Source organism: Otolemur garnettii, unplaced genomic scaffold (assembly GCF_000181295.1).
Source record: "Otolemur garnettii isolate 467f Iridium unplaced genomic scaffold, OtoGar3 scaffold00066, whole genome shotgun sequence".
NCBI lineage: Eukaryota > Metazoa > Chordata > Mammalia > Primates > Galagidae > Otolemur > Otolemur garnettii.
In genome coordinates, this window is record NW_003852461.1 from 10,689,826 (window position 1) to 10,701,320 (window position 11,495).

General features: G+C 41.9%; 1 protein-coding gene across 1 annotated transcript in view; it reads left to right on the forward strand.

Annotated features, from left to right (window-relative positions):
* ROR1 (receptor tyrosine kinase like orphan receptor 1) overlaps window positions 1-11,495 on the forward strand; it is a 432,169-nt gene that overhangs the window by 281,078 nt on the left and 139,596 nt on the right. The window contains exons 3-4 of the mRNA XM_003793137.2: window positions 65-352; window positions 1,043-1,073. Of these exons, the coding sequence (XP_003793185.1) occupies window positions 65-352; window positions 1,043-1,073 (319 nt within the window). The remainder of the gene's footprint in view (window positions 1-64; window positions 353-1,042; window positions 1,074-11,495) is intronic.

Here is an 11,495-nt window from a genome sequence, read left to right on the forward strand (position 1 = left end):
TCTGTCCGGGAGCTCTCCAGCTGCCCGTCCTTCTCACCTGCCCCCTTCTCCCATGTGCTCACAGATTCTTACCTGGTTCTGGATGAACCAATGAATAACATCACCACGTCCCTGGGCCAAACCGCGGAGCTGCACTGCAGAGTCTCTGGGAACCCCCCTCCTACCATCCGCTGGTTCAAAAACGACGCCCCAGTGGTGCAGGAGCCCCGCAGAATCTCCTTCCGCGCCACCAGTTACGGCTCTCGGCTGCGGATCAGAAACCTCGACACCACGGACACCGGCTACTTCCAGTGCGTGGCGACAAATGGCAAGAAGGTGGTCTCCACCACCGGAGTCCTGTTCGTCAAGTTCGGTAGGCAGCTCCAGCGGGTGGCTGCGCCCCTGCCCACCATGCTGGGAAGGCGAGATTTGGGGAAGGAGGGGATACCACCAACTAGAATGTGCTTTTCACCCTTAGCCCAAAGCTGGCTCACACTGTACCCTTCTTACAAATTAGTAAACAACAGGGCAGGAGTGGAGTCCAGAGCTCTCTGACCCCACGTTCCCTGAGTGCAAAGCATCATGACCTCCGCTCAGCAAGGAGGCTCGGCTGCCGGAGGAGTTGGGAATGTTTGTCGCGTGCATGGCCTTTTCTGTCCAGCGTCCACGACAGACTGGAAGGAGGTCCCCCACCCAACCCTCCCAGCTTGCAGTTGACCCTCCTGGGCTGCTCAGCCTCCCGCTGGAAAGCCCTGAGGACTTTGAGGGTGCCGCTCTGTGGATCATTTTCCAGCCTCCCCAGTCTTAGCACTTTCTAGGCCCTATACTGTGAGGTACTCTTACTGGTGTGTTACTGGGTTTTTTCTTTTTCTTTCTTTCTTTCTTTCTTTTTTTTCTCCCTTAAAGAAGGTTGGGGAAAACTGGAACAAAACAATAAATTCCAGAAAAATAAATCTCACCCCAGGGTGGTTGAGCACTTTAACTCGTAATGGTCTGACTGCACTCACGCTCACCCTGCAACAACCAAGGCTGACCGTGTCTTGTTTTTCTTTCTTTTCTTCAGGCCCCCCTCCCACTGCAAGTCCTGGATACTCGTGAGTACTTTGTGTGTCTCCTCCTGTCCTTCCTGAGTGTTTCACCAGAGCTTTCTAGGGCAAAGGGAAAGTTGTCCTCAGCTTGGACCAAAGCACGGAGTTTCCAGATGTCACTCCATGTTGCCCTGCCCTCCTTCCATCCATTTTCTCTTCCCTGACAATTCATAGAAGACCAGCATTGGCAGTAGTGTCGAGCCTAAGGGAGTTGATGCTGAATGATCAAAGGAAAAATCTTGTTCTATTTACTATTTTAAAAGGAATCTAATATGCAGTGGCAACAATGGGTTTGTTGGAATGAGACACGAAATAGCAGAGCGCTGGCCGGGGCTCTTCCTCTCCGCTCAGAGCCTGTGCTCTGTTTCTGGCAGCATTTCTGAAGCTTTGATTATCTATCAGGACAATTAGGTGATCGCTTCATTTTTCACTCCCTTTAAAGAACTCAGAGGCACAAGTTCTAACTTACACTGGGGAGGAAAGTCCCTGCTTGGATTGAGAGTGATGTAGAAGTTTGATTTTTTTCAAGTCCCTTCTTAATGAAGTCTGAAGTTCCCATTTCTTTCACCAACATTTTAATTGGTGCATTTGTCCCTTGTTCTGACTAAGAAATCCATGTCTTTCTTTCTAAGAGTATCTACTTGGGGCATTTTATTTTATTTATATTTTTATTTTGGTGGAAAGACCCATTTATTAAAACTCTTGCTCCCTAAGAAAATGTTTTCCATATTCTGGAGACTTCTAAAGTAAAATTCAAACTGTCTGACCTAGACTATTCCCAAGGTAAATATAACAGCCCCATCCCCTCTTTGCCACGTAATTGCAGCGTGGGGTGTTTTAATACATTGGTGTGTGCCTGGAGGCCCAGCGGCTCACAGTCTCATCAATAAAATAGGTAATGGGTAAAAATCAACATTGGCCTTCAGCCGCACTATTCTGCTGTTTCATCAACCATTTAAAGGCAGCTGTAGAAGTCTTTAAAATCACCCAAGTGCTAACTGCATTCTACTTATCCAGGTAGGAAATGTTGATTGACCTTAAACCAGGTCACAAGTTTGGTCACTTTGTTGAGCATTTCTTGAAGCTAATCTTTTTTTTTTTTTAATTAAATGGTCTCCCCCTTGGTTATATATGGAATCCTTTTGAAGTCTTATTTAAACAGAGATTAAAACTTTTGTTACTTGCTGTAAAATGCCTCTCACCTGATACCTTATTTGTTCCTATTAATCTGTGTTTCTAATGTGGCTAATAATCTATATCCCGGGGTGATTAATGTGGTTCACTAGTCTGCCCTCACTATTAAGTGCTGGGTTGTGACTCGTAGCCTGTGGAATTTGCATCAGAGTTCTCCTTATTATGAAAATTACTTTTAAACACATCTATGTCCTTTCTTCTAACTTGGCTGCCATCTTTCTGATAAAGCCAGTCCAATGCTGTAATGGTTTTTATACAAAGGTAATATGCTGTATTTGTGAACTGATACCTATAGAGAGGGCATTGAAATCCCTTTAAGGTGCTCAGCCACAGCTAAAGGTTCCTTTGATGTCAGGCACCTGTATTTTATGCTGCCGTCTGATGACCCACCGCCTCAGCCTCAGTAAGCAACAGTGTGAGATACATAGTTGCCACACTAAAATATAGTCCGTGTTGCCTGGGCCTTTGGTGGTCTCTATCCACTTGTTGGCACTCCTAGTTGCTGTTTGGATACCTTTTTTCCCTTTCCCATAGCAACCAGGGGTGTTTCTTGCTTTTTTCCTCCTCTTCCAACGCTACCACTCACCCTGTCTCTAAGACTAACTCCCAGGTAGAAGGCCAGTACTTGTCCCTCCTAGTTCCCAGCCCTCAGTAAGCAGCCAACCCTCATTGCCAGGGGACAGGCAGAAGGTGACAGAGTAGTAGCCCTAGCGCATACCCCCTCACTGAGGATCCCTCTGCAGGCCTTTTGTCAAATTTTAAACTACTTTTTTTCAAAAGAGGAGTAGAGTACAGTTATAAATTGTTCTGTTTACTTGAAAGTGGCCCTGAGGTTACTGAAGAGGAAATAAAAGGAACACCCATGTCACAGCTCTAACATGCAGAACATCAAGACAGAGTAAGGTCCTAGGAGCATGGAACCTGGGAGAGCTGAGGGCCACTCAAGGCAACAGGGCTTTGTGACTCCTGCCTGGCTGGTAGGGCCCTTGGGACTGTGACCCACACAGCACTAGTCACTGTCTCTAAGGGACTGACAGCATTAGGTTTCATGGGAAGCTATCAGGATGGCATTTGAGTTTATAGTAGGAGCAAGTTGGAGATTTTTGAGATTTTTGTTTGGTTTCTGTTCATAGCTTTAGGCTTTGTTTCTTCTGTCATTGCTGAGTCCTGGCCCACCCCTGCCAGTTACAGAGCCTGAGGCCCGTCTAAATATTTCAAAGTTATAAATCAAGCTAGCAAAATGGTTAAATAAAATGTGCTCCATCCTCTCATGCTGACAAATATACCTTCATAAAGACAAAATTTTAAAAAATTATGCTTTTATGAATGACTGAAAACCGGGAACTATCCAGAATGACTACTTATGCATGTCTGGACATTCTGTTTATAGACCAGAGATATAGTATATAATTCATAGATTGTCATACACTATTTCTTTAAGAATTCTTTTTGGCTCATGGCTACCTATGTTGTTTTATACAAGATTTTTACAGTATGAATTCTATTGACAACAATGCAAAATCAGACAAAATTTATTGAGTCATTGCAATTCTTACTATCTAAAACGAATTTAACTTGGAGAAACTTCACTGTCTTGAGCCAGAAGCAACTATAGTTACCAATAAAATTCCCAAAGTGATACTTAAGTCTGAAAATGAACTTAGAATTTTATGTACCGTATTCAGACATTGACACGGGACCATATATGACAAATATTCATTATTGCAGAATACACAGAGGGTGTCCAAAAAGTGTATACAGATTTTAAGAAAGGAAAAAAAACTGTATTAAAGTTATAATACTCAACATGTACTGATAACCTTTGCTAACTTGTGTAAGTATCTTGTATCTCTTGCAATTGCAAAAGTCAAATGTGACTAGAGTATTACAGTTTTAATATAATTTTTCCTTAAAATATGTATACATTTTTGGGTATGCCCTCTATATAACAAAATATTATAATTTTGTCTTGTAAATGAGTATCATGCTTTCCATGTTACCCTACGTAAGTACAAATTTAAGAGTAATTTGAACTCTTTAATTTATTCACTTTCTTGGGCCACTGTAACAAAGCACCACAAACTGCACAGCTGACACAGCAGAAACGTGGAGTCTGGAAGTTCTGGAGGCTGGGAGTCCAAGGTCACAGTATTGGCAGGGTCGGTTCCTTCTGATGGAGGCCAGGAGGGATTTCTCTCCTCTTCTAGAGATTTGCTTACATTGTTTGATGTTCATTGCTATGTCAACGAAGGTCTGCCTGGATGTCCACATGGTGTTCTTGAGTGTGTGTCCCCAAATCTCCTCCTTTAATAAGGACACCAGTCATGTTGTATTAGGACCCCCTCTGACGACCTCTTTTTAACTTGATTGCCTTTGTAAAAGCCCTGTTTCCAAATAAAATCACCTTCTGAGGTATGGAGGATTAGGAGGTCTTCAACATATGGATTTGGGGAGACATACTTCAACCCATAACCCTTAATACTGAAAAAATTTTTTCATCCAGGTGAAACTCTTCCAAATACTTTTTTAATTTGTGAGAGCTTTCAGAAGCACTGACTAGAACATAAAGGAAATAAAAAAACAGATGCTTGGTAACATTGAGAGTGAAAGTTTGTTGTCCAAGAATCTCTTGCATGCAAACCGGGAGGAAGAACTTGCCAAGTTGGTGAATTTCTCTCTTTATTGAAGTGCTCAGTCACTGCGGGTCTCCTAGGCCTCAGCAGCACCATCTTCACCAGAGGCAGTGCACACTTCACGGTCTCCCTCACAAGGACAAAGAGCCTGAGATGCAGAGAAGGTTCCTGGACAGAGCACTGGGTCTCAGGACCCACACCGAGGTGTGGCTGCAGGGTCCCAGCACTGAGAGCCAGCTCCCAGGGAGCAGGGGTTCCTGGGTTCTCTTCCTTCGTATCTCTTTTATTCTCTGTGATTTTTGTATGTGGACCAAGGGCAGGGACGTTTTTTCTTTCTTTTTTTTTTAAATAATGTTTTACTGAGATATAATAGTTCATCATTAAAGTTATTTTTAAAAGTACACAACTCACTGTTTTCACTCAATTCACAGAATTTTGTAACCCTCTTTACTATTTTATTTTAGAATATTTTTATCATCTTGATTTTAGAATATTTTTGTCATCTTGAAAGAAACTTCCCCCAGCTGTAGTAGGATTTCTTTCTTTCATTCTTTTCTTTCTTTCTTTTTTTTTTTTTTTTGAGACCGAGTCTCACGTTAATACCTTTAATAGAGTGCTGTGGTGTCATAGCTCACAGCAACCTCCAGCTTGTGCGCTTAGGCGATTCTCTTGCCTCAGCCTCCTGAGTAACTGGGACTACAGACACCTGCCACAACGCCTGGCTTTTTTTTGTTGCATTTTGGCCAGGGCTGGGTTTGAACCTGCTACCCTCCGTATATGGGGCTGCCAACCTACCCACTGAGCCACAGGTACTGCCCCCAGCTGTAGTAGCTTTTCATGTACTTTCTGTCTCTAGGAATGTCCTGTCATAGATAGTCCATATAAGTAGAACCATACATTGGCCTCTGTGTCTCCTTGGCATGAGGATGGTTTCGCGGTTTATGTACATTGAAGCACGCAGCAGTGCTTCACCTTTTTTTTCTTTCTTAAAGGCAGTCTCACTCTGTCACCCTGGGTAGAGTCGTGGTGTCATCATATCTCACAGCAACTTCGAACTCTTGAACTCAAGCAATCCTCCTTCCTCAGCCTCCCAAGTATCTGGGACTACTAGCATGCCCCACCACACCTGGTTAATTTTTCTATTTTTGGTAGAGGCGGGGGTCTCACTCTTGCTTAGGCTGATCTTGAACTGCTGAGCTCAAGTAGTGCTCCAACCTAGTCCTCTCAGAGTGTTAGGATTATACGTGTGAACTACCATGCCTGGCCCACCCCTGTTTTAAACTAAATAATATTCTGTTGTATGGCTATGCCACATTTGTTTATCTGTTCATCTATTGGTGAACAATGGAGTTGCTGCTACTTTCTGCCCATTCTGAATAATGCTGCAATGCTCATTTATGTACAAGTTTTTGTGTGGGGGGTTGTTTTCAGTTCTCCTAGGTAGATACTTAGTAGTAGAATTCCTGAACATATGGTAATTCTATGTTTAACTTTTTAAGGCACTGCAAAACTATTTTGCAAAGGGGCTGTCCCATTTTATATTTACGAAAGGATAGTAGAAGAATTCCATTTCTCCACGTCCTTTCCAACACTTGTTTTCCTTTTAAAAATTTCTTTGTCTGCTTGTTTATTTATTTGTTTTAGCCATCCTAGTGGGTGTGAAGTGGTATCTCATTGTGGTTTTGCCTTTTCCTAATGACTAATAGCGTTGCACATCTTCCCATATGCTTATCGACCATTTGTATGTTTCCTTGGGAGAAATATTTGTTTAAGTTCTGTACTCATTTTTTGATTAAGTTATTTGTCTTTTTATTCTTCAGTTATAAAGAAAGCTTTATTTTGGATATTCACCCTTATTCAGATATATGATTTGCAAATATTTTCTCATTCTATGGACTGTCTTTTCATTTCCTTGATTGTGTTTTCTGAACCACAGAAGTTTTTGATTTTGCTGAAGTCCAGTTTATGACTTTTTATTTGGTTGTTTGCACTTTTGGAAAACCACTGTGTAAAGCAAGGTCAGCAGTACTTGCTCTTATGTTTACTTTTAAGAGTCTGAATTTATAGTTTTAGCTCTCACATTTGGGTTGTTGATCCATTTCAAGTTAATTTTTGTATACGATATGAAGTTAGGGTCTAGGTGTTTTTGTGTTTTGTTTTGTCTTTTTTTTTTTGACAGAGTCTCACTCTGTTGCCTTAGGCTAGTTAGAGTGCCATGGCATCAGCCTAGCACACAGCAACTTCAAATTCCTGGGTTCAAGCAATTCTCTTGCCTCAGCCTCGCAAGTAATTGGGACTAAGGTGCCTACCACATTGCTCAGCTAATTTTCTTTTCTTTTCTTTTTCTTTTCTTTTTTTTTGAGACAGAGCCTCAAGCTGTTGCCCTGGGTAGAGTGTCGTGGCGTCACAGCTCACAGCAACCTCCAACTCCTGGGCTCAAGCGAGTCTCCTGCCTCCGCCTCCCAAGTATCTGGGACCACAGGCACCTGCCACAACGCCTGGCTATTTTTTGGTTGCAGCCATCATTGTTGTTTGGCGGGCCAGGTTGGATTCGAACCCGCCACCTTAGGTGTATGTGACTGGCGCCTTAGCCACTTGAGCCATAGGCGCCGAGTCAGCTAATTTTCTTATTTAGAGATGGGGCCTCAGTCTTGCTCAGGCTGATCTTGAACTCCTGAGCTCAAGCAGTCTTGCCACAGCCTCCCAGAGTGCTGAGATTACAGGTGTGAGCCACTGTTCTTTTGCATGTGGCCTGACAATATTTGCTGAAAGCGCTGTTCCCCAGCTGCTTAGTTGTCTGGCACCTGTTAGGACCAGTTGGCCATTTATCTGTATGTCAGTCCTATTTCCAGTTCCATACAGTCTTTGATTATTGTAGGTTTATAGAAAGGTTTGAAATAAGGAAATGAGTGTCCTCAGTGTTCCACTGGAGAAACAGAAATAGTAAAATTATATTTGTATACCTATATGAAGGGATTTATTGCAAAGAATTGGCCTCTGTGTTTGAGTGAGCTGGCAAGCTGAATCAGAAGTTCACAGGGCAAGGTTGTCAGGAGGAGCAGGCTGGAAACTCTTGGGCTGGCACTCATGCTTCAGTCCATAGGCACAACTTCCTTGGGAAAATCTCGCCTTTCAATTGAGTGGATCAGCCCCACCCAAATTATAGAGAATTACCTACTACCAGTCATATCTGTGAAGCTATGCCTAGACTAGCTTTTGAGTAATTGGGGATTATACCCTGCCAAGTTGACATATAAAGCTGGACATCGTATCTTTCAATATTGTTCTCCTTTGCTGAGATTTTTTTAATTTTCATTTTTTGGTTATTCTGGGTCCCTTGCCTTTTCATGTGAATTTTAGAATCAGTTTATGAATTTCTGCCAAAAAGCCATTTGGAGTTTGATATGGAGGACATGGAATCTGTAGATTAATTTGGGGAGTATTGCCGTCTGACAGTATTAAATCTTCTAATTCATGAACTTGGAATGTCTCTCTGCTTATTTCTTTAAATGATGTTTTATAGATTTCAGAGTACAAGTAGTGCTTTTTTTTTTTTTGCTAATTTTATTCCTCAGTATTTTATTACCTTTCATGTTACAAGAAAATGAATTATTTTCTTAATTATTTTCAGATTATTCATTGCTACTCTATAGAATGATGATTAATTTTGTTATTGATTTTACATCCTGTACCGTTGTTGACTTGTTAGTTCTAGCTGGGTTTTTTTGTGAGTTACTTAGGATTTTCCTACTTCTTTCTTTTCAATCTTAATGCCATTTACTTCTTTTTCTTGGGTAGGGTGTCGAGTACAGCATCGAGTAGAAATCATGAGAGCAGAGATCCTGATTATTTTCCTTGTCTTAAGAGGAAAGCTTTCAGTCTTTCACCACTGAGTATACATCAGCTGTAGTTTGTTCATAGATGCCATTTATCAGGTTGAGAAAGTTTCCCTTTATTCCTATTTTGTTGCATATTTTTTATTATGATTTTGGATTTTGTCAAATGCTTTTTGTGTGTCCATGAAGATTACCATGGAACTTTTTTTGATCCTTTTTGTATCAGTGTGGTATATTACATTGATTTTTGTGTATTAAACCAAGCTTACATTCTTGGAATAATTCCCACTTGGCCATTGTGTATGGTTTCTTTTTATATGTTGTTGCATTCACTTGGTGGATTTTGTTGGAAATTTTTGAGCCTGTGTTTATAAAAGATATTGGTCTGTAGCTATCTAAGAAGATAAAAAGATATCTTCTTTTCTGGTGATGTCTTTGTCTAGTTTTGAGATCAGAATAATATTGCTGTCTTAGAATGAGTTGAGAATTGTTCCTTCCTTTGCCTTTTTTTTTTTTTCAGGACAGAGTTCTACCCTGTGCCCTGAGCAGAGTGCAGTGGCATCATAGCTCACTGCAACTTCAGACTCCAGCTGTGGGCATCCTGCTGCCTCAGCCTCCAAGGCTGCTGGGATTACAGGTGCTCACCATGGTGCTGGAGCCCGGCTGGGTTGTTTTTCTGTTTTTTTCATGAGACAGGGTCTCACTCTTGCTCAGACAAGCTTTGAACTCCTGAGCTTGAGCAGTCCTCCTGCCTCAGCCTCCCACAGTGCTGGGATTACAGGCAGGAGCTACCACGCCTGGCTTTTTTTTTTTTTTTTTAAGAAGAGTTTGTTAAGCATTTGGGCTAATTAATTCCTTAAATGTTTGGTATAATTCACCGGAAAAGCCATTTGGGCCTGAACTTTTCACTTTAGAAGTTTTAAAATTACTGATTCAACTTTTTTACTTGTTATAGGTCTATTCAAATTCTTCTTGAGTCAGTTTTGATAGTTTGCATTTTCTTTAGAATTTGTTCATTGCAGGCCAAGTGCAGTGGCTCACCCCGGGAGGCGAAGGCAATTCCATTGTCTGAGCTCAGAAGTTTGAGATCAGCCTGAGCAAGAGCAAGACCCCCATCTCTAAAAATAGCCAGGCATTGTGTTGGGCACCTATAGTGCCAGCTATTCAGGAGGCTGAGGCAAGAGAATCGCTTGAGCCTGAGAGTTAGAGGTTGCTGTGAGCTATGATGCCATAGCACTGTACTGTGGGTGACAAAGTGAGACTCTGTCTCAAAAAAAAAAAATAAGAAGAATTTGTTCATTTCATATACAGTATCAAAGTTATTGGCAGATAGTTGTTCATAGTATTCATTTGTCATTCTAATTTCTGTAACTTCAGTTATAATACCCTTTCCTTTATCCTGATCCTGGTAACTTGTGTCTTCTTTTTGTTTTCTTGGTGAGACTAGCTAGTCTAACTAAAGGTCTGCCAATTTTCTTGTTCTTTTCAAAGAACTAACTTGTGTTGCAAACTGGACATTTAAATAGTGTAACGTTGCAGCTCTGGAAACGAGATTGCCAGCCCTCTGACGCTGCATTATTGTTGCCATTGGTTCAGTGAATTCCCTGGACTCCCTCTACACAGTCTCTGTGTTGTCTGCCAGGCATGGCTGCTGAAGTCTCTGCTCAGCTAATGATTGGACAGAGATTTCCTTAACCCAGTAAGCTCCCCACGTTTGATAGGAGGTTCCATTTGTGTTTGGGTCATGGCTTCAGTACTCCAGCAGTTTGCAGGTCTGCCTGTGCTCCCCTGTCCTGCTGGGCACAGTCTCCACATTAGCCAGAAGCGAGACATTAGGGCTTAGGGCTTTCCTTGGCATGCACACAAACCCGTTCATGTGCCCTTCCACATCCCAGGAATACATCAGAGGTTTGCAAAGCCTCCTATGGACATCTCATTCCGTAGATGCTTCCTTTGAGCTTTTTGGCCAGGATCTTGTTTTCCCCGGCTGGTATTGCTACCTCAGGCAAATGTGATATTTTTTTCCAAAAATATCTTGGGGCTGGGCTTTTCCCACCGAAAAGCTCTGAATCCAGTCAAAAAAGACAAGTCCTGTGAATGGGTCTTTTCCAGAGAACTGCTAGGCAGGTTGAATCCTGCCAATTACAGACCCTGCCTCCTCCAATGACTGTTAGACTGCTAATTCATGAATACTACAGATTTGAGAGTGGAAAAAGGAAATAGAGCAAGTTAAAATGCCACAAAACTCTGTTCTTAACAATTTTAGCTTTTTTTGGTATCTTTCCATTCTGTGTTCTATCTTATAATATATGAGAAATCCTAGCATGGGACTTGGTATATAATTAGCATTGAATGAATTTAAGTTGTATTTCTTTCTTTTCATCTATCCTCTGAGGTCTCTTATAGAACCAACCAGTCTGTAAAAACAGCATGATTAAAAAAAAATGTGTCTAATATAGTTGTTGAGCAACTTAAATGAATTAGTAAGATGACAAGTGTGCAGTACCTAGGACTGTGCCTGGTGCATGCTATGAGTTTAGTGATGTTGACCACCATCACCACTGTCATTACCATCATCAACCACAGTCATCACCCTCACTACCACCACTATCACCCTCATCACCATCACCACCACTACCACCACCACCACCACCATCATCACCACTATCATTACCACCACTATCACCATCACTATCATTACCACCACCACCACCACCACCATCACCACATCATCTCCACCATCACCCTAACAACCATGACCATCA